Raw genomic sequence first — 26,212 nt, 5'->3', positions numbered from 1 at the left:
TGTCACCAGTTGTGGTGTGGTCACAGAACTTCTTATTGCCCCTAAGGAAGCTAACTCTAGACAAGTTAAAAATCAATGTGGCTGGCACTCTGCATCTTTTCTGATACGCTTTAAGAATAAACTCACAGCCAGTTAAAGATGAATGGTTTTTAAAAATGTGGTACATATACACCATGGAATATTATTTAGTTGTAAAAAGAATGAATGAAATTGGGCTGGAAGTGTGGCTCAAGTGGTAGAGTGCCTGCCTAGTAAACATGAAGCCCTGAGTTAAAATCCCAGTACCAATAAAAGAAAAAAAGAAATTATGTTGTTTGCAGGAAAATGGATAGAACTGGAGATCATCATTTTAAGTGAAATAAACCAGGGTTCAGAATGACAAATATTGCATGTTCTATCTCATATGAGGAATCTGGTCCCTAAAAATGAATGACAGGGTCAAGTGCCAGTGACTCATGCCTGGAATCCCTGTAGGAGGCTTGAGACCAGTCCAAGCAAATAGTTTGAGAGACACTCCATCTCCAAAATAACTAGAGCAAAATGGAGTGGAGGTGTGGCACAAGCAGTAGAGTGCCTGCTTTGCAAGCAGGAAGCCCTGTGTTCAAACCCCAGTCTCACCAAAAATAAATAAATAGACTCACTAGGGCTGGGGATGTAGACAAAGGCTTGACTATCATGTGTGAGGTCCTGGGTTCATTTGCAGCACCAAACACACACACACACACACACACACACACACACACACAAACACACACACACACACACATCCCTCAAGAATAACCTTAGCAGACTTCTAGGCTGTTCTCAATCTTCAGCATTATGGATGAGATCATAAATCTGTGATCCCATTTCTGAGCCTCCCTCCCTTCCTCCTTTTCCTGTAAAACCAGAGTGATATTCCCACACACCGGGTTTTTGCGAATGTTTAATGTGGTCATGTTCAGAAGGCAAGCGTCTGGCTAGATGTGCAACAAGTGGCACCAGTTGTTTCTCCACAGAGCAACAGAGCCAAGAGTTAGGAGAGGCTGCCGCTCCCTGCTGCAACGAAAGGAAGCTCAAGTGTTGGAGTCAGATAGACTTGGTTTTAGTTCATGGTTCTGTGGATTTCTAATTGTGATCTTGGACAAGCCATTTACTTCTCTTGACCTATCTGCACAAGGAGGCCACTTAATTCAACATGAGGGCTTGGGAAGAAAAATCAAATGAAGCAACGGATGTAGAAGAAGGCAAGTAATAATAACCGTACTATATGTGGTCAGAGTATGTCAAGAGATCATTTTTATTAACCCTGACCCCCCTCTCCTGTGTCATTTGCTGTCCGCATATTGCACACGGACTGAATCATAAGCTGCTATTAATTATAATGATTAAGTAACTTAATAAGACCTATCTAACTTTATTATGCAGAATTTCAAGTCCCTACCCTTAGAGTGAGAGACCTGGACTTCAGTTCCCCTGTATCCAATCCCTTCCCTCTGGGCAGGCAGAGACGTGTTTGAAATAAAGTTTATTGAAGTTTCTGTCGGTATTTACATATGATACACGGTAAATAACAGAGCCAGGCCCCCCACCCCGCCCTTTTCCCCACACCCAGTGCCCCCTCCCCCAAACTCATTAAAAATCGCTGCGTAAAGACAGGTTAACTGCTGCGTTCCCCCCTCCCCCCTCCCCCCTAAGATGCAAACTAAAAGCCCCTTCCCCCATCCCTCCCCTGCCCCCCTCCCCCCACCCCGGGGGCCATTCTGGTTCCGTGTACAACACTGTGCTACCTCGCCTCTCCTCCCCTAATAAGGGGGGATGGGCGATTTTCTGGTGACCTCCCCCAGCAATCTGTCCAAGGGGGTGGACCGGCCCTTGAAAGAAGCCAGAGTTGGGGGGATCTGAGATAGATAGGTAGAGGGACATCAATGAGGAGGAGTGCCAGAAAATGGAAGACAGAGGTTTGGAGGGGGTGTCGACCCCCGCTACTGCCCCTCCCTCCCCCGACGGGGCCTCGAGGGGGGAGAGGCGGGCACAGGTGTGGAGATGGCGTGGTAAACTCCCTCCAACTTAGGGTCCCCATCCTTGTTTGGTGTGAGGGCTGGGTGCACCTAGGGGCTTTGGATGAGCAGTTGGAGGAAGGAAAGGAGAGTTAGAGGAGGAAGAAGAGGAAGAAAAAGAAGCCAAGAAGAGCTGAGAAAGCAAGATCCTTTGGATACAGTCACCTAGAAGTCGGGTTACCTTCCGGAGGCAGAAAAGAGCCCACCCAGTGAGAAAGAATGGGGTCACCTAGGGGAGCAGAGAAAGGGGAGGGAAAGCCCAAGTTAACCTCAGCCATGCCTCCAGTACTTCTCCTGAGCGGGAGCTGTGGGCGGAACATCAGGCCCCCCAAAATCCCCCAAGACCCCGGCAAGGCAGGAAAGGGGAGTACGGAAGAGGGGAGAAGGTGATCGGCTTCCTGGCGGCTGCCAAACCCACTCTCCAGCCTAGCGCCCCTGCAGTGAGACGTGAGGTTATGTAGGGGCTCAGGGAGCCGGGCGCAGGCCACCGCGAACTGCTGAGCAGGTGGAACTGGGAAGGAGTTAATTGCCTGGGAGGGGCGGGGCCAGAGGAAAGGGGCGTGTTCTAAGGGAAGGGGCGGGCAAACGAAGGGGAGGAGTCATTTGGATGTGGAAGGGACCAATGAAGAGGAGGGGTTTGGAAAGAGGATTGGGACATTTAAATGAGGGAGGGTAATGGGGCGGGGCCTGAAGGTGGTGCTCCCTCTTCGGGTGTGAGCGAGAAGTCCCGAGGGGAGCCGAGCTAACTTGCAGGGAGACCCAGGAGAGGGAGCAGGAGCGGGAAGGGGGCTCCCAGCGCCGGGTCTCAGCAGGGCGAGGTGGAGATGTGCAGGTGGTCGGGGTACTTGATGGCTGGAGGGTAGTTCTGCGTCATCTGGATGGAGACGTCACTGGAGATGTCCGACGGGCTGCGGCCGCGGCGCCACGCCTCGGGCTGCAGAAACTGGCCGGAGTAGTCGGAGCAGTCGCTGAGACGCGGGCGGTAGAAAGCCGGATGCGGACGGTACATCTCCTCCTCTGCGTAGCGTTTGGTGAACAGGTACACCGACATCACCCCGGCTCCCTGCGGCAAGGCACCGTCAGAGTCCCAGAGGCGCCCCCTCCAACCAAGAGCCCCACCACCACCACCCTGAAGACCTCAGGGGTCCAAGCCCAAGGTCTCGCTCCCGAGACCCTTCCAGCTGCAGGTAGCCCAGAGATAAAGTAGTAATTTCCCCCTCCACCCCATCCCAGATCTGTCCCCGGTTCCTGCTTCCTCCAGGGTTGGAAAACCCAGGGCCCTTCTTTCCAGAACACAGGGATTAGACACTCAATTCCCATCTTCTTCGTAATTCAGAACCTACACCCCTTCCTCCTGGACCCAGGAATCAGACCCCCAGACCCTAAAGCAGAGAGTCTGGGCTCCACCAACATCACCTCTTTGAGCAGGAAGGAGGAAGCAGCGAAGGCAAACGACCACCCGTAGCGATAATGAAAATACTGCTCAGAGCTGCTGGGCCTGTTCATGACCTCGTCATTGATGCTGGAGATGTACAGAACCAAGCCCACCACCAAGGAGAGGCCTAGAGGAAGCAAAGAGATGCCCCTAGAGCATTAGAAGGAGGACCCCAAGCCCAGTCTCACTGCCATCCCTTCTGCCCTGGTTCTGTCTTTTGAAATGCCTCCTCTGTGGGGTGTTGGTTGGGTGCAGGGAGCTCAGAGAAGAATTGGTACCTCCTCCCCCTCCCCCATTCCAAATCAGCTATCCAGGAGCTCACAGTGCAACTGGGAAGAGATGGACACTTCAGCAATCACATACTTGGTGCTATGTGCTACAAGGGATGTGACTCTTCCATGGGGTCCAGAAGAGTCACAAAGTCACAGGACAGGAGCAAAGGGAATAAAAGAAAGCTTCCTTTGTCCACATCCTAAAGGACAAGGTCCAAGGAAGAATGACACACTATCCAGCATCACAGCAGAGGGAGCAACCTGGGCAGAGGTTTGGAGCACTGAGCTGCCCACACAGAAATTAGCCTGGGGAGGGGACAGAGAAAGGCCACACAATGAGCCTTGAATGCCAGGCTGAGAAGCTGGGCATTAATGTTAAGGACACCAGGGAGCCAAGCAAGGTTTGCAGAAGGACACAGCCAGATTAGAGTTTTAGAAAATCCTTTGGTGTTGAGGACAGATTGGTAGAGAGATAATGGAGTTGGGACATTCTACTGGTAAGTGGAGGAGGCCTGAGCTGTGGCGTATGGATAATAATTGTAACAACATCAATAATAATGACAGCAGCTACTTCTGTAGCTCTTGGTCTATGTCAGGTGTTGTTCTCAGTATTGTATATATAGTAATTCATTCAAAACTCACAACCAACCTTTGAAGTAAACCTATTTTATCAGTTTTATCACCACTAAGGTTTGAGGAAATAGAGGCACAGGAATGGATGGGGGGTGGGGAGCAGTGGTGGGGGGAGTCTGGTTTGTAGACATTCAAAAGGCAACTATCACTTCCTCAAGGTGAATGCTGTTTGGCAATGAAGCCATGCCAAGGACAACTTAAGGAGGCTGTAAAGTCCCCTGCACTAAATTGATCCTTATCAGCCTTCTGCCCCAGAATCCCACAAATAAGCATCTGTGTGCCTGTCGCACTGGAATAAATCCAAATTCTTTTCATTGCCTAGAATAGCCACAAGTAAAGTAGGCCTCATGGACTAAATCCAGCCCACCTTGATTGCTGGTCCACCAGCTGGGAATGGCTTCCACAAACTTAAATTGTTGGAAAATAAATCAAAAGAAGAATGATATTTTGTAGCAGGTAGAAAGTATATGAATCTCACTTGGCAGTCCTTGGGAAAGTTAAAGATAGAATTACCATATGACCCAGAAATTCTACTCTTAGGTATAAACCTAAGAGAACGCAGAACATATGTTCACACAAAAATTTGTACACAAATGTTTGTAGCAGCATGATTTGTAATAGCCAAAAAGTACAAACAACCTGAATGTCCACCAACAGATGAAAAGAAACAAAATGTGGTATATCCATATAAGGAATATTATTCAGCCAATAAAAGGAATGAAATACTGATTTGTGCTACACAGGGATGAACCAGAAAAAAAGAGGAAGACCACATACTATGTGACTCCACTCATATAAAATGTCCAGAATAAGCAAATGCATTGAGACAGGAAGTAGCTGAGTGGTTGCCAGAGGCTGGGAGGGAGGTGAGGAGTGTGACTTCTGTGACTTGGTTGTTAGAGTGTGAGATTCAGGCTGGACATGGTAGCACACACTTATAATGCCAGCACTTATGAGGCTGAGTTAAGAGGATCGTGAGTTCCAGGCCAGCCTGAACTGCATAGTGAATTTAAGGCCCACCTGGGCTAAATAACAAGACTCTGTATTAAAAGACTGAGAGAGGGAGACAGAGAGACAGAGAAAGACAGACAGAATTTTTGCTGGGGGGAGTGGCTCAAGTGATACAGTACCTGCCTAGCAAGTAAGAGTCTCTGAGTTCAGCCCTCAGTGCCACCAAAAAAAAAAAAAATCAAAGTGTGAGGTTGCTTTGGGTTTAAAGAAAATGTGAAATTAGCTAGGGGTTAGTTGCACAATCTTGTGAATCTATCAAAAACCACGGACTTATATGAACTGTATGCTCTGAGAATTACACCTCAAAATTAAGAGTCTATGAATTTCAGATGGCATGAAACCACAGCCATTAATTTACCTATTGTCCATGACTTCTTTCTACTCCCACAGCAAAACTGAACCTTTCAACAGAGACCAGATGGCCAGTGAAGCTGAAAATATTAGATATCTGGCTCTTTATTGAAAAACTTTGCTGAACTGCTAGACTCCAAGGCCTGCACTGCCTGGTCCCCACCAACCTCATCTCTGACTACTTCCAATTTTTTTCCTTTGCTAGACCACCTGACTTTGTTGCTCTCCCTTGAACAAACACATAAAGCTCATTTCTGCCTCAGGGCCTTTGTTCTTGCCTTTTCCTCTAACTGGAATGAATGGTCTTCCCCACTTTCCCTGTGTGTGTGTCTGTCATTTCATTTACAGCCCTTCATATTTGTCACCTGTTTTGTTTTGTTTTGTTTTTAAAAAGGGTGGGCCTGCTGGGCATTGGTGGCTCACACCTGTAATCCTACATACTTGGGAGGCTGAGATTGGTAGGATCACAGTTACAGGCTAGCCCAGGCAAATAAATAGTTCATGAGACCTCATCTTCAAAACAACCAGAGCAAAATGGACTGGAGGTGTGGCTCAAGTGGTAGAGCACCTGCTTTATAAGTGTAACACCCTGAGTTCAAACCCCACCACCACCAAAAAAAGGGTTTTAGGAAGGGAGGGAGGGAGAAGAAAGATAAAGAAGTCAAAGGAAAAGAAGCTCCCTCACTCAAAACAAGAGAAGTGCAGACAAACACTCTACAAGGTTAGAAGCTTCACAGCAGACAGGCTGGGGAGTGGATGCCCTTCTGCAGTACTGGTGGGAATGCAATATGGCATAACCCTGTGTGGGGGACTATGGTGACATCTAACAAATCACACAGCCTGTAACCCAGCAACTCCACCTCTAGGATTTACCCTGATATCCCTCCACAAGAACTCACTACAGCATTTTTGTGTAATTGAAAAATATCGGAGTGTTCACATATGAATAAATGAATAAATAGAAAAAAGAATATTGGAAAGCCAGGCATAGCAGTGCATGCCTGTAATCGCAGAACCCAGGAGGCTGAGGCAGGAAGATTGTGAGCTCCAGGCCAGCCCAGGCTATGTAGCAAGACCCTATCTCAAAATAAAAAAGAAAGATCCTATATACCCTCCTGCAGAGGATGTAAGGAATAAGCAAACAGTCGGCAACAGAGACGTACAAGTGTAAAATAGGAACGAGGAAGACATCCTTGAGCTAATATGGAGTTCACTGCTAAGTAAAAACAAAAAGCAATTGTGAATAACAGTATAGGATGGGGCATAGTGGCAGGCACCTGTAATCCCTGTACTCCAGAGGTGGAGAAAAGAGGTCAGCCCTGCAAAATTAGTGGGAGACCCTATCTGAAAAACAAACTAAAAGCAAAATAGGCTGGAAGTGTGACTAGAGCAGTAGAGCAGCTGCCTATCAAGCGTGAGGCCCTGAGTTCAAACCTAGTCCCACCCAAAAAAAAAAAAATGTACACCTGCTTGTCTTTTCAAAAACAGTCATGTCATAAGAAGAAAACAGACAAACCAATGAGGTTGACTGCCTTCGGGGTAGGTGAGAACAAGGAGGAGAAGATAAGGAAGACTATATCACATTGTATGATTTTGACCTTTAGAACTATGATAATGTTTTATATTTGAAAATAAAATCAGCTGAGTGCCAGTGACTCACGCCTGTAATGCTAGCTGCTCAGGAGGCAGAGATCAGGAAGATCAAGGTTCAAAGCCCACCTGGGCAAATAGTTCTCGAGACCCCATCTCCAAAAAAAAAGAAAAAAAAACCATCACAAAAAAGGGCTGGTGGAGTGGCTCAAGGTGTAGGTCCTGAGTTCAAATCCCAGTACCACAAAAAAAAAAAAAAAACAGAAAGAAAGAAAAGAAAATCAAAGTCAGCCATGGCAGAACACCTGTAAGCAAGCATTTGGGAGGCTTTGGCAGGAGGATTTCGAGTTCAAGGCCAGCCTGGGCTATGACACAGTGAGCCCCTGCCTCAAGAAAGGAAAAAAAGATAAAATCGAAAAGATGAGGGGAAAACTAAAATAAAAAATAAATGGAAATAAAGAATTCAAACTTTCTATCAAGTCAATCATACAACCACAGGTGGGAGTGGCTGACTTGAATACAGCACTTTGTTCCTGTCTCTTCCTAAAGATTAAAAACCTACAAAGAAATCCTGACTCTTAATTTAAAAAACAAAACAAACTGGGTGCTGGTGGTTCATGCCTGGAATACTAGCTACTCAGGAGGCAGAGATCACAGTTTGAAACCAGCCCTGGACAAAAAGTTTAAGAGCCCCTATCTCAAAAAAACTCATTACAAAAAGGACTGGAAGAGTGGCTCAAGTGGTCAGAGTGCTTGCCTAGCAAGCATGAGGCCATGAGTTCAAACTCCAGTGCCTTCAAATATATATTTATATTTATTTATTTTACATATATATATAAAATGAGTCTTAATAAGTTTTCATTGAGTGTGGCCTAGGGGTAGCAGTTCTGAAATTATTTTGTATGCATTGTAGGGTTGAGCAAATGAATAAATGTATCCATGTTTGGGGGAGCTAGAGGGTTTGTTGTTATTGTTGTTTGGCCTTGTGCTTACTAGGCTCAACCTCTTGAGCCATGCCCCAAGCCAAGTTTCTCATTTTCAAGGAAGATACAAATACAGAATAGGGTTACATGTGAAAAATTCTGTGGTGTTCAGTTGTCAATTAAACTCCTATTATTTAAATATATATATATATTTTCTCCCCCATAGGAATTCTGTCTGTTTGTTTTTTTGAGACAAGCTCTTGTTATATAGCCCAGGCTGGCTTCAAACTCTAGATTCTCCTGCCTCAGTCTCCTCAGTGCTAGGATAACAGGCATGCATCACCACACCCAGCTCTATATTAATAATATTTTTTAAATTAATAAATAGGGGGAAAGTAAGCTCATTTCACTAGCATACCTATTTATACATGTAGATAGAACAATAGAAAACATCATTTGGCAATGTTAGAACAAGCAAGAGTCAGCAGAGGATGCTATGTTGCTGGACAAACAGCTCTCCCCATAGAATATCAACTAATTATGAAGAGATAAAGAGCTTCCTTTACTGTGAAGGAACCTGCCAGGTACCACCTTAAGCAAGTTATGGAGACTGAGATCACCAACGACATAGAGGCAGAGGGACTCCACGTGCCCGCATGGGACACACCAAGCCTGCCACGGCCTCCTTCATGTGGTCCTCCTGCTGAGAATGTGTAACCTGAATCCACCCTTGCATTCATTATGGGCCTCTTTAAAAAAAAAAAAAAGTCAACATGAAAGATTGAACAAAAACTCTGGGAACTGTAGAAAAGATGAGAGGAGAATCATTGAATTCACCAAGCTCCACAGAGACAGCATGGAGGCAAATGGGGGCACCAGGTGACTCTAGACCTCACAGAGAAAGAATAACCAAACACGGGTCAAGTGGATCCTAACAAGCAGAAAGGCAACATGTCTTCATATGCGTTCTTTGGGCAAACTTGCCAGGTGCAACCTGATACTTCAGTCAGCCTCTCAGAGTGGTGGAAGAGCATGGATGCTAAAGAGAAAGGAAAATCTGAAGACACAGCAACGGTGGACAGACGTGTTACAAAAAAGAAATGAAAACCTAGATCCAAACTGAAGTTCAGTCAGATCTGGTGGCTTACACCTGTAAATCCTAGTACTGGGGAGCCAGATCAGGAGGATTGTGGCTCAACTCCAGCCCAGGCAAAAAAATTCATGAGATGCCCCCCACTTCCCCATCTCAACCAATAAGCTGCATGTGGAGGTGTGTACCTGTCATCCCAGCTACATGGGGAAGCATAAGTAAGAGATGTCAGCCCATACTGACCCAGGCATAAATGTGAGACCCTATTCAAAATATAACTAAAGGGCTGGCAGTGTGTCTCAAGAGGTAAGAGCACCTGCCTAGCAACTGTGAATCCTGAGAGTCCTGAGTTCAAACACCAGTGACACACACACACACACACACACACACACACACACACACACACAAAGTTCAAGAATCCCACTGCAACCAAAAGACCTTGTATGGCCTTTTTCTTATTTTATCCCCCAAATTAAAGGAGAACATCCAACTCTGTCCATTGGTGATGTTGAAAAGAAACTGGAAGAGACAAAAATAAGCCCGTTGTGGATGATAAGCAACCTCGTGAAAGAGGATGCTGAGCTGAAGGAAAAGTATGAAAAGGAATTGCTGTCTACCAAGCTACAGGGAAGCCAGATGCAGTGAAAGAGGGCATCATCAAGGCTGAAAAGAGCAAGAAAAAGAAAGAAGAGGAGGAAGAAGATAAAGATGACAATGGACAATGTGGGGATTTTTCTTCTCTATAAAACATTTAATCCTCTGTACTTAGCTTGCAACTTTTAAGCAGATAGACAGATGAGAGAGAGAGAGAGAGAGAGAGAGAGACTAAAGAGATACAGTAAGAAAATGCAGAACATGACTCTAGATTGGATCCTGAATTAAGGGAGTGATAACTACAAAAGACAATATTGGGATAGCAGGTGAAATCTGAGCATGAACTGCGATTTAGATGCAGTATTGATTGTATGAATGTCAAACCTCTTGAATTTGATTATTGTACTATGGATTATTTTTGTATTTATTTATTTATTTATTTATTTTATCGGAGGGTCTGGATTTTGAACTCAGGGCCTCATGCTTGCTAGGCAAACACTCTACCACTTAGGCCATGTCCCCAGCCTTTTATTATTGTACTATGGTTCGATAAGGAAATGCCCAGTTCTTAAGAGACATTTGTTGAACTATTTGGTGTGAAGTGTCCACAATTATATTGAAGTGGTTCCAGCAACACATACATATATATGAAAAATGATACATATGTAAACACATGTCTTCTAGATATATTACATAATATGTGCATGTATTTATGTGTGTACAATGTATGCATTTCATATATGACATGTGTACACACATGTAAGTGTATATATGTGCATAAAGTGTTTAAAAAAACTGGTCTATAAAAAAATGAATGAGGCTGGTGAAGTGGCTCAAGCTCTAAGAGCATCTGCTTAGCAAGCATGAGGCCTTGAGCTCAAACCCCAGTTCCACCAAAAAAAAAAGACATGAGTGTAAAGTAGGAAGAGGGGAACCAGCAGAAGGGGGATTGAAATTAGGGTGAAATCAGGCACTGGTGGCTCTCCCATAATTCTAGCTATTCAGGAGGCAGAGATCAGGAGGATCAAAGTCTCAAGGCAGTCCCAGGCAAAAAGTTCACAAAACTGTGTCTCAAAAATACCCAACACAAAAAAATGGCTGGCACCAAGCAAGAGTGAGGCCCTGAGTTCAAACTCAGTACTGTCAAAAAAAGGAAAAAGAAAGTGGAGTGAATACTACGGAACCACTTCATGCACATGTATGAAAATAGAAAAACAATGAAATTGTTTAAAAAGGGGAAGAGAGGGGATGTGAAAGAGTAATAGAGGGAATGAATATGATCAAACGCATTACATGCATTATGGAAACACCACAATTAAACCCCTTTGTACAGTTAATATATGCTAATTTTTAAAAAAACGGAAAGAGGCTGTGAGTCTGGCTCAAGTGTTAGAGCAAGAAGAAGACCTTGAGTTCAGACCCTATAACACACACACACACACACACACACACACACACACACACACACAGAATTTAAAAAGAAAGAAAGAAAACTAGTCTAGGTGAATGATATGTGGGAATTCATTGTATTAGTTTTGCAACTTTTCCGTAGGCTTATATTTTTTCTAAAATAAGAAGTTGAAAATAAAATTGAATAATCCCAAACAGGATCTTTCCCCAAGGTGCCAAAGTATTGCCTTGCAAATTACTTACTCATTGTGAAATTAAAAAGAAACAAAAACAAAAACAATCCACCTTATGAATGGGAGCTCAGTGAGTATCCCCTTTCCCAAGGGATCAAACTTCATAGAACTGATGGTGAAACATGACATTATTCACTACCCGAAGTGATGGGATACCAAGGTCACAGTACTATCTCTGACTTTTCTTGCCAACCATGTAGTGTCCTCAGGCCTCTAGTCTTGGTTACAGAAAACTCAAGGAAAGAGGAATGAATTAAATGAGGAAACAGATGAATCAGAACATGGTATGTTCTACAGGACCTCTGCCTTGTGGTCTTCAAGTGACAATGCATAGACCAAGTGGGAAACAGAGCCAGCAATAGATCCCAATAGCTCAGAGAGATAACCATACATGCTAAGTTTCTTGGTGTAATGCAGTAGAATGTAAACAGCACCACCTATCTATGAAGTGCTCTTGCCAAACAAACAATCATCCATCCAAGCTTCTTGTATATCTTAATTCATAAGAAAACAAAGGGATGGATGAATGTATTAAACCACAACAAGGGAACATGATACAAAAACTCCAGAATAAGGGAATCCTATCACTAATAACTGGGTTTATCCAAAAACTAAATGGCAAGAAAAAAAAAAAGAGGAGAGGGACTGTCTGAGATTAAAAGAGGCTTCAGAGAGCTATCAACTCGACCCACATGTGAAATTTGCATCCTGCTTTGCAACAAACTAACAGTAAAAAGGTATCTATGTGACCGTTGGGAAGGATTGAACACTAACTAGATAGTGAGATGATATTAAGAAATTCTTCTTTTTTGTTTGAGCTTGATCATGACATGGTGGCTATAGTAAATAATAGAGTACTTCTAACTCAGAGATATACTAAAATACTTGTGGACAAAATGAGTTGATGTCTGAGGCTGGCTTTAAAATAAGGCAATGAAGTACAGAAAGGGGACATGGCAGTGTATGACTAAAATAAGATCCACCATATGTTGGTGATTGTTGGAACCAAGTGAAGGGTGCATAGGATTTCCTTACACTATTCTTTCTATATTTCCAGAATGAAATATATTTTAAAAGTCGATGTTGTAAAAAGAAATTGTGGCAGAACTAGTTTAGACTAAAAGAGATGCAATAACAAATGCCATGCATGAGCCCACATTGAATGTTGGCTCTAAGGGGAAACCCAAAAAAGAAGGTCTCTCTCTCTCTCTCTCTCTCTCTCTCATTTTTGTAGTATTCTCTCTCTCTCTCATTTTTGTAGTACTGGGGATCAAACCTAGGGTCTCACACATGCTAGGCAAGTTCTCTACCACCAAGCTATACCCATAACCCTAAATAAAGATACTTTTGGAAGGTTGGGGACATAGTTCAAGTGGTAGAGCACTTTGCTTTGCATGCGTGAGGCCCTGGGTTCAATCCTAAGTACCACACACATATTCACTCACACGCACACAAATATCATGGAACAACTAGGGCAGTTTGAAAATGAATTAAATTATATCATGGAATTATTGTCAAGTTTCTAGATGTGATAATGGTGAGGACATTTTTTAGAGATGAACTACCATGATACCTACAATTCATTTTCAAATGGCAAAGCCAAAAAAGTGTGTATGGTGTACACAAAAAGACAGGAAGAGGAGGAGGAAGAGGAAAGGCAAATGAGAATGAGCCACAGCACAGATGTGCAAGTGTGTGTGTGTGTGTGTGTGTGTGTGTGTGTGTGAGAGAGAGAGAGAGAGAGAGAGAGAGAGAGAGAGAGAGAGAGAGATAATGAGAGGCAAAATGTTTAAATGTTGGGATGATCCAGATGGGTAGCATAAAATAATGACCCTCCTCTTCCTTAACCTGCTACACTTTTCTTGGGGCACTTACCACCTAACATTATATTCTCTATCTTTTGCTTCTTTTATTGCATATCTTCCCCACTTCACCAGGAAACTAGGAACTCTACAAGGCTAGGAAGAAGCCCACCTTCTTCTAGGTTGCAGTCTTAGCCTCTAACACAATATCGAGCACTTACTAGATCCTACTTGAATAGATGAGTGTACTTGCCATGCAGTTGAACTTCTGGAAAAGCACACTAGCTACTCTAGTCTTTCTAATCCACTCCAGATCTCACCATTCCTCCATTCCTGCACAGAATTAACCTTTTCTCACTCTGGACTTCATAATACTGCCAAATTCTAGTATTCCACAACTTTGACACTCAGGTACACAGCACCCAAGTAGTGCAGCATGGTAGAAAGGCATATAAGAAAGGTCTTAAAAGATGAGTAGCTGGATGCCAGTGGCTCACACCTGTAATCTTGTCTACTCAGGTGGTAGGAATCAGAGGATCATGGTTTGAAGCCAGCCTGGGCAAATAGTTTGTGAGACCCTATCTCGAAAGAACCCATCACAAAAAAAGGGCTGGTGGAGTGGCTCAAGGTGTAGTGAGTTCAAGTCCCAGAACCACAAATTGTTTTTAATTTTTAAAAAAGATGAGCTGGTTTACAGGAGAGGAATTACCAAGGAAGCAGAAACCAGGTGCCTAAGTCAAGGGGGTCACCAGAGATGGTCACTCACCAAATCATGTCCACCTTCCTTTCTGAATCCCTCATCAATTAAAACCCCTTTTTGCACGAGGCACTGATGACTCACACCTGTAATCCTAACTGCTCAGGAGGCAGAGATCAAGAGGATAGCAGTTCAGTCAGCCCCAGCAAATAATTCATTAAGTCCTATCTCGGGGAAAAAACAACAACACAAAACAGGGCTGGCAAAGGTTCTCAAGTGGTAGAGTTCCTGCCTAGCAAGCATAAGACCTTGAGTTCAAGCCCCAGTTCTGCCAATAAAACAACAAAAAAAGCCTTTTTGCACCTCCAAGTTCCTTGCCCCCATTCAAGCTCTATTTTCTTATCTTTCTTCTTCAGATATTGGCTACTTCTAAAACCCAGAGGAGACCCTGTCCCTCTATGTTCTGCTTGACTCCCTGCTTTCCAAGTGAGAAGGCTCCCATATCCCAGCCTGAACTCCAGGCTGTCATGGTCTGGTTTCTGCCAACTACTTCAGCCCATGTTTTATTTTACAGTTCTAAATAATAAACATTCTCCATAGACAGAGTCAGGAGCAGGATTTGATGAGAAAGAAACAAATATTTCTAATAAGGGAGGAATTTACTTCTTTTTCTTTTTATTAAACCACTCTTTTTTTCCTTCCTGGCCATTTCACAGAGGCACTGATTCTCCAAAGACAGCCTTTCTTTCTCCTTTCTCTCCCTCTCTTCCCCTTTCCCATCTCTGCAATCCAACTCTTACTCTCTTCCAGCTTCCTCAAGTACATATGCTCCATAATTCTTAGAACACAGCAAGTCAGAGTCTCCCACATCCTAAATGGAATAGAATCAACCTGGTTTTAAAACAATATGGCTTCAGTTTATACACTGTTGGTAGAAATGTAATTAGTGCAGCCACTGTGGAAATTAGTATGGAGGTTCCTCAAATGATCCCACTCTACCACTCTTGGGCATTTATCTGAAGGAATGTAAGTCAACAAAGAAGAGAGATACTTACATACCCATGTTTATGCAGCACTACTTACAATAGCCAAAATTATTAAACCAGCCTAGGTGCCCAACAACTGATGACTGGATAAAGGAAATGTATTATCAAATATACAATGGAGTACTGTTCAGCCATAAAGAAGAATGATATTATGTCAGTTGCAGAAAAATGGTTGGAACTGGAGATGATAATGTTAAATGAGACAAGCCAAGCTCAAAAGAACAAACATTGCATGTTTTCATCAATATGTGGAATCTAGACCTAAATAATACTACTACTACTAATAATAATATAACATGATTGTAAAAAGGGGGACTGTCTGATGTAGAGGGCAGCAAGTAGGGAGAGAGGAAAAGGAGAGGGTGAGTGGGGTGAATATTATAGAAGTGCATTTTATATATATATAAATAAAGTAGCATAATGAAATCCACCAAAAACTGCTAAAAAGGAAGGGGAGGAGAAAAGAAAGTAAGAAAGAGTAATATAGATGGGGTGAATTTGACCAACGTTCATTACATGTATGTTGCAAATAAAACAATGAGACCCCTTTGTACAATTGGCTTACACTAATAAAAAATAAATTAATAAAAATTAAATTTAAAGAGGGGGCACTGGGGGCATGATAGAGAACCTGCCTAGCAAGCACAAGGTCCTGAGCTCAAACCCTAGTACCACCAACAAATGAAAACAAAATACAACTTCAGCACCATGGACAGCTAAACAGGCCCAACCTTGTCTGAGAACAATCGCTTCAGGACCGTGGACAGCAACACTGGAGTCAACCTGGGTCTTGGGAACCTCAACACATGCTGTGGATTTCATTTCCACAGAAGGCACTTCTCCTTTCTTCACTTGAAAAACTCCTCCCCATCAACTTAGATGTGCCTCCTTTAGGAAGCGCAAGTCACTCCCCACACCACCCTGCTGTTGGTCAGGTCAACACATTCTGGTTTCTCAGCAACCCTGAGCTGTCACTCATCCATTTCACACTCATTCATTCTATAGTCAGTTCAGTGTAGCTCACACCAGCAACTCATCTGGGCTCTGCACACACAAATAAGCACATTTGAAAAGGTCCCTGACTTTTAAAGTTCACATTCTGGTAGAAAAAGACAGAAAACAAATAAGACAACAATAACAAGAATGATAAAAAGCATATGTAAAATAGAGCATTACTAGATAGTATAGTGTGGAAGTGGGACAACATTAGGAATTGTTATCAGAGGAGAAAACTCTGAAGGGTCCTTTCAGGATCAAGGAAGAGACCTCAGCAGCAGGGAAGAATAATGAGAGTCAAGGATCCAAGGTGAAATCTGCATGCAAGCAGTAGAATGAGGCCAGGGTGGTTGGAGCCGTAAGCAATGCAGAGACTGTTAGTGGGTCAGGAGATGAAGTCAGAGTCCTGAGCAGCAGCCAAATCATGGAAGACCTTGTAGGCCAGAATGAACATCCTGGATGTCTTCTGAATGCACTGGGAATCCACCAAACGGTATTTGGTGGCATGTTGTTGAGGCTGTCCTGTGATTGGCTATAAAGGGGCTTCCACATAGGTCTCAGTTGCTTCTCCAGTGCCAAGCACAGGGTCTGGTACACAGGATGTCTACTGATTGAATGAATAAGCACGTGAATAATCGTGTTTAAAGGATTGGGTGAATATGAGGCATGCCCTGCAAAAAGAAAAATCAATGCCACTCTGGCTTCCTCCCCACTTCCCTCATCAAATATATCGAGTCAGTCATCTAGGTCTATTGATTCTTCTGTCAATATCCTTCTCTCTCACAACTGTCCAATGCTTTTTTGCCTTTTTGCTCCTACGTCCAGACCCATTTACCTTCTGTTGCCTACACCACTGCAAAAGCCTACATGCACACACACACACTAGTTATCCATTTCTAGTCCCTTCCCCTCCAGCCCATCACCAAGAGGTCCTTGAAGGATGTGTAACACCCAGGGGGGAACCTACCCTTCCCCTGATCCAATGCTCCCACCACCTTCTCCAGAACTGAATTCTAACTCCATCTATGACCAAACCTCAGGCAACTCCTGTCTACTTCTTTGAGCCCTAGTGTCCTCGTCAGGAACATGAAGCAATTGGACCAGGTCATTCTGTTCCAAGACCAAAGGTATTGGTATTATGTTTGTTCTATCCTCTCCTCCTTTCATCTTTAGGATTTATATATGGGGTTTGAACTCAGGGCCTCATGCTTACAAAGCAGGTGCTCTACCACTTGAGCTACAACTGCAGCCAAATTTTTAGGGTTTCTTTTTCAGCACTGGGGATTGAAGCCAGGTACTTATACATGCTGAGCGAGTGTCCTACCACCGAGCTACATCCCCAGACCTTTGTGTTTTTATCATTTAATTTTTTCCTGTAGATAGGGTCTCGCTATGTAGTCCAGTCTGGCCTCAAATTCATGATCCTCCTGCCCCCCAAGTGCAGGGATTACAGGTGTGTCCCACTATGGCCAGTTGATACTCAGGATTTTTAATTTTAGTACCACACTATAATAGCTGTGTTGAAAGGACCTGGGTTGGAATTCTGCTTGCACTGCTGACAATTTAACCTCTGAGTGCTTCTGTTTCCTCAATGGTAAAATGAAGATATTAATGGTACTAGTGGGTCAGGAACACTAGAAAAATGTAATTTATACAAAGCACTTAGAACTGCCTGGACCCACAGTACTCACTCCATAAAACTGGCAGTACTGCTACTCCTACCACTCCATTTATTCATTCATTCATTCATTCATTCATTCATTTCCACTACAGGCTGAGCATTTATTGCTGCAGTCCAGGCACTTTGTGTGCATGATCAAAATGAAAGACTGGAGTTCAAACCCCAGTACCACCAAAAAAAACCAAAAAAACAAAAAATCTAAACTGTGATAAGAGGTTGGGTAAATACAGTTTGACCTATTGCCTGTTTTTGTATGGCTTGCAAGCTAAGCATGGTTTTTATTTTTATTTTTTTTTACTGATAAGGGAAAAAAGAACATTTCATGACACGGGTCATGGTTTGAATATGAATTGTCCCCCACAGACTCGTGTGTTGAAAGCTTGATCCTAAGCTGGTGGCTGTATTTTGGGAGGTGCAGGAAAAAGTAGGTCACTGGGGGCAGGTCCTTGGTCCCCTTCTTGTTTCACCCTCTCTGCTTCTTGACCACTGTGAGATGAGCAATTTTGCTTTGCACAATTGTCACCATGATGCTCTCTGCCTCTTCACAGGGCCACAGAAATGAATTGCACTCTCAGAAATCACGATCCAAAATAAATCTTTCCTCCTTCTCAGTTGTTCTCTCAAGTATTTGTCACAACGACAAAAGCACTGACTAATACACATAGGAAAGTTACACTGCTATTGGCAATGATTCCACAAAGGGAGGCTTTAGCTTACTTCGGAAGGAGGTGGTAGGTGGTAGTGGTGGGCTTTGAAACCACATCTTCCTGGGTTCACAGCACATGCCTTTGGCCACGGTACCCCACAAGCTTGAAGGCACATGAGTGGATACTTTGGGGTAGAGTGCATAGGTCAGAGTCTATGCAATGAACTCAAGGAAAGGACTGTGGAATTCAATCTCTCCCAACTCACTCTATTCTTAGGTCAGAAGTCTGATCCCACAGCCATGTTGATCCTCAACATGATCTTGGACTTTGAGTTCCTACTGCAGTGTTGTTTTTATTTTTTATAATTGCAGTACTGGGGACTGTATCCAAGGCCTCATGCTTGCTAGGCAAGTGCTATATCATTTGAACTATGCCCCCAGTCTTTTCTAAAAAAAAAAAAAATTCCTCCCCCATGCTTTCCCATTCCAATACAGACCAAGCACAGGTTCTGGGCTGAGGTGTAAAAGTGGTAGGTTTACTTTTCCTCCTCTTTGTCTATACAGTCAGTGTAAGAACACAGACTGTGGTTTCTTTATTTTTTTTTTAATTTATTTTTTGTAGTACTGAGATTTGAACTCAGGGCTTCAAGTATGGTAGTTAGGTGCTCTACTGCTTGAGCCTTACTTCTAGCCTCATTTTGTGTGTGTGTGGATGGAGTGGAACTGAGGCTTGAACTCAGAGATTCATGCTTACAAAGCAGGCTCTCTACTGCTTGAACCACACCTTCAGTCTATTTTGTTCTGGTTATTTTGAAAATGGGGTCTCGAGAACTATGTGTTTGGACTGGCCTCAAATTTTGGTCCTCCTGTTCTCAGGCTCTCAAGTAGCTAGGCTTATTGGTGTGAGCCACTGACACTCAGTTCTATTTTGTTTTGTTTTGTCTTTTTGATATAAAGTGTTCATAACTTTCCCCACACTAGCCTCAAACTTGAGACCCTCCTGCCTCCACCTCTGGAGTAGCTGAGATTACAATTGTGCAGCACTGTACCCAATTCTGATGAAGTGTTTTGAGTACATGTTTTGGAATCAGAACACCCCTGATTCAGGGATGGAGAACTGATATATAGCACCTACCTAGCAAGCATGAGGCCTTGTGTTCAAATGCTAGTACCTCAAAAAAAAAAAAAAGGAATACCCTTGATTTTAATTCCTATTCTGTCATTGACTAGCTAAGTCTCCTGTCCAGCCGTTCCCATTTCTGTGAACTTTGAACAATAGGACTTTCCTTACAATGTTTTGGGTAGGTTGAACAAAAATCCCCATGCTACCTACTCTCGGCCCACTTTCTCTCTCTGTAGGCCACTATTTTTCCATCTGAAAAACTGATGAGAACTTACTGCTCTGATACTCTCAGATTGTGATATCCTACATGTCTTATTTTAGCTCAGTGTCTGGCTCCACATGCCGTGATTCAAGTCTGCACGGGGCTTGCACCCTGGCTTCCCAGGAAAAGGTCTCTTCAGGTTAGGCTGAAAGCTTGGGGGAGGTTTGACCTGCAGAGAACTGGGTGAGCCACAGGGAGGAGGGAACTGTAAGAGATCCTTCTGCAAACCTTGGCACAGTCAACTGAAAAGAAGAGACCATGTATGGGCTCTAGGAGACAGAGCAGAGGTGAGACATGGAGTGGGGTTGGTTTATAAAATACCAGTGCAATTGCAAGGACCAGATCTGAGTTTCATTAAATTATGGTGAGTCAATTCGAATTGGAGAACCAACTCAGAATGCATTGCAGTTAGTTGATGGGCTGAAGTGTGGCTGAGCTGACCTGAGGTTATTTGTACTCCACTGGAAAGAATTCTACTTAGAACTCTAGACACTCATCTCACACCAGTTCTTGCTGGTGTCTTGGGCAGCACTGCATAATTCTTGATCTCATTAACTTCACTTTATCAGGTGAGTGCTAATAATAACTCTGAGGTAGAGATGTTCTGCGACAAGTGTGAGATTACATATGCCAAAGAGCCTTATACCATAAAAAAAAAAAAGAGGAAAGAACTGTAAGCAAGTACTGAACTCTAGCTAACAACATGCAGGGTAAAGTATTTAGGGTGATGTGAACTGACACCTGAAACTTCCTTTGAAATGCATCCAAAAAATAAGAGAGATGGATGGGTGGTTAGAAATACAGATTGAGGCTGTCAAGGTGATTCACAAGGTGAAAACTGAGGTTTAAGTCCAGCCCAGGTGAAAAGTTAGCAAGACTCCATCTCAACCAATAAAAAAACTGGGCATGGTAATACATGCCTGTCATCCCAGCTAGGAGAGAAGCATAAACAGGCAGATCAGGATCCAGGCTGGCCTCGGTATAAATTCAAGACCCAATCTGAAAGCAATAGAGGTCTGGGGGACCGGGCATTGGGGTGGGCAGGTTCAGGTGGTATAGCACCTGCCTGGCAAGTGCAAGACCCTGAGTTTAAACTACAGAACCACCAAAGAAAGAAATACAAATTGAGAGACAGTTACAAGATAGTGCAAATCTAGTCATTTGTTAGCAGCTGATTCTAAGCAGTGGGGACATGAGTGTTCACTACAAAACACTTTTTGACTTTCGTGTTTGTTGAGAAAAATTAAAATAAAATGTCCCACAGAAAATAAACAGCCTTGTAAACTGTTAATTGCTAAACTATCAGCGGTGGTTAAAAATACAGCCTCTGGAGGCTAATTGTGTGACTTTGATTTCAAGCTCTGCTTCTCACTAGTGGTGCAGCCCTGAGCAAATGACCTCATCTCTCTAAGCCTTTGCTTCCATATCAGTGAAATGGGGCTATTAATAGCATTCGCCTCATAGAGTTGTTCAGAACAGGGCTTGGCACCTAATTAGCACCCAGTAAGCATTCATGAGGATTTGACCCTCCAAACAATGCTACTCTGATGAGCTCAGAGATAGGCTCAGAGAGGTTCTGCAGTTCCTTCCAGTTCACACAGCATGGAAATACTTCTCTAAGTAGAAAAGTGACCATGGTTCCTCCAGCCCCCCAAGCCCTTTCCTTGATCTTACCTGATAAGATGAAGAAGATGCCAGAAACAAAGGCCAGAATGGTCCTCTGTGGGCGGATGTGGCCGATGTTGCTTATGACGAAGGCCGTGAACACGAGGAACAGACTGACCATGGGGAAGGGAGTGGCCGTGCGCACTGTCTCTGAGGGAGGCACAAGGGGGAGAAGAAGGGGTGAGGAGGAAATCTCTAGTGGGCCATCTCCCCATTCCCTTGACCTCCATGTCTCCCTTCCACCGTTGGTCCCTTTGGTTCCTCCCCTTTCCCAGGGTCCTCCCCTTTCTCTGATACTTCCACTGCTTATTCCACCCTCACCCCATCACACTCCCTGGCTTGATTCTACTCCTTTCATGTGGACTCCTCCTAGTCAGGCCCCACCATAACAACCTAGTCCCTTCTTCTTACCCACTATTCTGCCTTCTTTCAAATCTCCATCCTTCACTTGGACCCTACCCCTTCCCTAGTCCTGTCCTTTCTCCCATGACCCCCTTGATTCCTGGGCTCCTCCCTCGCTTCCCCTCACTCAGAATATTCTCCGTGTTTTCCGTCACCAAGTTGATCTCTGGCTCAAGGAAGTATTCTGAGGCCACACAGCGACCCTTCTCCCGACCTGGTGTGGGGGAAGACAAAAAAAAAAAAAAAAGCTGGGCTGGAGGAGAGGCTGTTAAGCTCCAGCGAGGTCATCATGGACTGGATGGACAGGGAAGATCGAAGATGGAGAAACAGAATCTTCGCCCAAAGATTATGGTGTGCTCTGCTCTTGAGGGAGGGCAGGGTGGAGGGGAAGGGTGGGAGGTTTGGAAGCTCTGGTGAGTTGCCCCAAATTGGGATCTAGGAGATCCCAGGATGGAGGAAGGCAAGAATGCATCCCCGTGTCCTAAGTAAAGAAAGGGCTATAGATCAGGGCTCCTTGGTCCCTAAAACGGATAAGGTCCAGAGGGCCAGGATTCTTAAGTGGAAAGCACTTGGTGGCCTTCTGGGAGGCATGAGTTCTTTTATCTTGCCCATGCTCCTGTCCTGTCCAGGAGACAAGTTCTGGATCTAAACTGCTGACCCTAAGGGAGGTCTCAGGGTTGGGGGAGAAGGATTAGAACCTGGACTTTGATCATGGGGTGGGGTTGCTAGATTTAGGGAATAAAGGGCTAGGATAAAGTCTCCATGTCAAAATTTAACTTCCAGGAGAGAAACAGGATCAGTTCCTGGATTTTTGGAGCCCAGGAGATTGGAACTATGTTAAGAACTCGGGTCCCAGGCAAGGTAGGAGATGCTGCACCTGCAAAGAAGCAGACTCGCCAGAGGCCAGCGTGCAGCGCCATCTTGACCTCGGTGGTCTGATTCTGCGGCAACACGATCCCCTCCTCCATGTACAGCCAGTAGTCCGTGCTGACCGCGATGCCCACGAGGAGCAGGCCGCAGGCACCAAACACGCTGCTAAGCAGGGTCAGGGCGCGACTGCTGCAGTGACTCATGCTCAGCGGCGGGGGGCGCCCTGCGGGGCCTGCGGGATGGGAAGTTGCCGGTGGAAAGCTTGAAGACCAATCAGAATCCCCAAACCCATTTAGCTCTTTGGGACATTGCACCCTGGCCAGAGACACAAACTCCAAAACTGAACTCTCAAATCTGACTGTTATGTTCTGAACTAGGACCATAGCCCTGGACTCTGGCCAGACACCAAGAGTTGACCCTGAACCTAAGACTGGACTTCCCAGACTTGCCAACTGTGCTCTATCTGGATCTGGATCACCAACCCCAGGATAAGATTTCCAGCCATAACCTTCAGACCAGACCCAGAGACTGAATCTTGATTCCAGCCATGTCTGAACCTGGCTCCCAAATATTATTCTCACCAGAAACTCTAATTCCAGAATGTCAGCCCCAGAACCAGAATTGTCAGACCCAATCTCCTGTCCTAACCTTAGAAATCAGACCATACCAGAATCCCTAACCTTGAGCCTGACCCATTGATTCAGAAATTATTACACTAATCAATAGCTTCAATTTTAGTAACTGGCACCCCAGTCCTGACTCTGTGCCCTGGTTCAAGCCCCTAGTTGTGAACACTAGACTCCAACCAGGACCCATCACCCCAACTCTGAGCCAGGAGCTAGGGTATTAGGCTTAGACACTAGATGCTATACCACTTAACCTGTTCATAAACTCTAACCCAAGACACTCAACTTAATTCCTGATCTAATACACTGATACCTGTCCTTTAGACCCTATCTCTAAAATGCTATAGAAATCCCCAAAGTGGGTCACCAATCCAGGATCCCTAACTCTATACCCTGTTCTCATGCCTACCTAAGACTTCAAGCAGAAGCTCCCACCTGAGTTTAAACTCTTGGACTTTTATCTTGACCTTAACACCCAATTCTATTACCAAGAAGTTAGACCCATCTAACTCTGATCCTGTGCCGATTTCAATTTGGTACCCCAATTACAGCCTGCAATTCAGAGCCAAGGTTCCCCTACCCTAATTTCACCCTCCCAGATCCAGACAGGCTCCTGACCCTGGAATGGTGGAACTTGTTCACAAGCTATTGAGACTCAGAAACCTGGAGCCACAATGATATTGATCAGCAACCACAGAATATCAAACCATGAGCTAAATTCTTTGACCCAGCATCCCAACCAGAGTATTCCAGTAAAATAAGGTACCCTCATCCTACAAATTAAGAATCAGTACTCTGAACTCTGAAATTCCAATCAAGAATTCCAGTATCCCCATCCCCTACCATATGGTCTAGAGACACTAGACCCTGATTTCCCATGCTAGGACTCCCATCCACAGATCCTGTTCAAAATCCAATATGGAACCTGGATCCCAACACTGGACCCTACAAATAAGAAATCCCCAGTTCATAGCTGTAGCTTCCCAAATTCAAATTAGGAGCTCAGAGATTCCAGATGGGGGCTCCTCAAGCAGAACTGAAGGACTCCAAGTTCTTTACATATAATACTCATTTCCTAACAATAAATTAGGGACAAGCAATCCCCTCATTTCCTAACAATAAATTCTTGTAAGCCACATAATGCCATGATGTAAGGTAGTCATATTGGAATCCCCAGCTTATGTCAGCGAGAGATCTCAATATTCCTGAACACCAATGATACCCATTATCTTTTTAGCCATGAAGTTTGAGACCCTCCCTAGACATTCCTCCAACAATGCAATCAAGACATGAGACTCCACCTTCCTCAACCAGAATTCTTGTGGGTTTGAAAGTCTGCTTCACCCCAATAAGGACCCAGGAGTCTGAGCTATCCCTAACCCTCGCACTCCCAGCCTCCAGAGCCCCCCACCTCCATCCCCAGCCTCCTGGTGGACTCAGGGATCCCAGATCTGGCAAAGCACTGGCCAGCTTTTCTTCTCATTCCCCAACCCCCTCCCTCCCCCACCCCGCGTGGCTCCGGGACTTGACCGCCAGCTGCCTTGCTCTCCTTCCAGTCCTCCCAGCACCACAGGCATCGTCAACCCTGTTGGCCTGACTGTCAGTCCAGGTACCTGGCCTCAGCTTTCCCCGTCTGCCCCTCGGACTCCCAGGCTGGACTTTGTCACTTCACATCTTCTCACTTCCCCATTCAGGCCGCGGTCCAGTTCCTCTTCTCTCTACCTGACCCACTCACAGCTCCTTTTTCTGAAGCCCTTCCTCCTTTGGGACCATCCCCCCAGGCCTGGAGCCTCTTTCTCAGCCTTTATCCCAGCCTCTCCGGGATCCAGGCATTTGGGTCTCCGGGGTCCCTTGTCTTAAAACCCAAGTTCAAACTCCATCGCCTTTCAATCTCCTGGGAGTCCATAACTCCCCCTTTCTTGGGTTCCTCCCTTACGGGCCTGGGCCCTCTACCCTGGTACCGCCCTCCCCAATAATCCTGTATAGACCCTCCCCAGTGGCAACATCTCTGAGACTCAGACACTAGAAGTATAGTTTCCCCACTCCGGGACCCTCAGACCCCGCGTCCTCCGGGATTCGCCAGGCCCAAATATCCCTCCATCACCCCCGCCCAAACTCCCGAATTCGGTCGTCCTGACCACTAGGATCCCAGTCCTGGAGCCATTCAAGCCTTTTAGTCCCAGTCCCGGCTCAAAGACCCCTCTAGCGGCGCCCCCCCCACCCCAAAAGCCTTCAGGACCCTCCCCTCGCGCTCACCTCTCTCAGGGCTGGGCGGACGCTCCGGGCCGCGGGCTCCGCAACCGCATGACCGGCCCCGCGGCTTCCCCCGGCCGCCGCCACCACCACCGGGGTCGCCGGTGCCCGCGCCCCCCGCCCCTGCCCCGGAGCCCGGCGTCCCGGCCCCCTCCCGGGTTCCCACCCCCCACCCCCCGCTCCCGCGGCCTCACTCGGCGAACGGAGCCAGGAGCAGGGACCGGCGGCCGCTCATTGGCTACTGCGGAGGAGGGGAGGGGCGGGGAGAGATGGGAAAAGGATGCAGGGAGGGAACGAGATGGGCCTGGAGGATGGGGGAGGCAGAGAAGAAGAGAGAATAGAAACCGAGGCAGAGAGCCCGAGAGGGGCAGAGGCACAAAGCGAGACAGAGGGTGGGAGGGAGGGGAGAGAGAGAGAGAGAGAGAGAGAGAGAGAGAGAGAGAGAGAGAGAGAGAGAGAGATAGTGAGAAAGCAGAGACCTTGAGGCTGAGAGCTTCAGAGACTCACGGGTCCTGAGACTGAAAGAGGCAGAGACAGACAGAAAAGGAGAGACAGAGACAGA

At 45.3% G+C, this 26,212-nt stretch overlaps 1 protein-coding gene and 1 non-coding gene across 3 annotated transcripts; both read right to left on the bottom strand.

The window, feature by feature from the left end:
• Positions 1-1,720: 1,720 nt before the first annotated feature.
• Positions 1,721-25,734, bottom strand: Cacng7 (calcium voltage-gated channel auxiliary subunit gamma 7). Of its 2 annotated transcripts, XM_020174256.2 has the most exons (6): positions 25,654-25,734; positions 22,779-23,003; positions 22,029-22,115; positions 21,509-21,649; positions 3,456-3,601; positions 1,721-3,102 (listed from the first exon to the last, which is right to left on the bottom strand). In XM_020174256.2, exons 2-6 carry the CDS (start codon positions 22,972-22,974, stop codon positions 2,845-2,847), a joined length of 828 nt encoding a protein of 275 aa, XP_020029845.1. In that variant the 5' UTR covers positions 22,975-23,003; positions 25,654-25,734; the 3' UTR covers positions 1,721-2,844. The 2 variants fall into 2 exon arrangements, with proteins under 2 accessions (XP_020029845.1, XP_073914268.1); XM_074058167.1 differs by lacking the exons at positions 22,029-22,115; positions 22,779-23,003 and having other exon boundaries at positions 25,654-25,731.
• LOC141418373 (small nucleolar RNA SNORA51) lies at positions 18,921-19,046 on the bottom strand. Its single transcript, XR_012443024.1, has one exon. It is a non-coding gene; the product is annotated as a small nucleolar RNA SNORA51 (small nucleolar RNA).
• Positions 25,735-26,212: the final 478 nt, after the last annotated feature.

This window comes from Castor canadensis, chromosome 16 (assembly GCF_047511655.1).
Source record: "Castor canadensis chromosome 16, mCasCan1.hap1v2, whole genome shotgun sequence".
NCBI classification, from domain to species: Eukaryota; Metazoa; Chordata; class Mammalia; order Rodentia; family Castoridae; genus Castor; species Castor canadensis.
This window is presented reverse-complemented; position numbering and strand designations above follow the sequence as displayed.

Bases quoted from the DNA above. Each gene is read 5' to 3' on its own strand.
- Cacng7 (XM_020174256.2), bottom strand. From the start codon at position 22,974: ATGAGTCACTGCAGCAGTCGCGCCCTGACCCTGCTTAGCAGCGTGTTT. The intron at 22,116-22,778 runs GTGCAGCATCTC...CCCCCACACCAG, and splicing joins GCGAGTCTGCTTCTTTGCAG to GTCGGGAGAAGGGTCGCTGT. The intron at 3,602-21,508 runs GTAAGATCAAGG...TGCTTCCTCTAG, and splicing joins CATCTTCTTCATCTTATCAG to GCCTCTCCTTGGTGGTGGGC.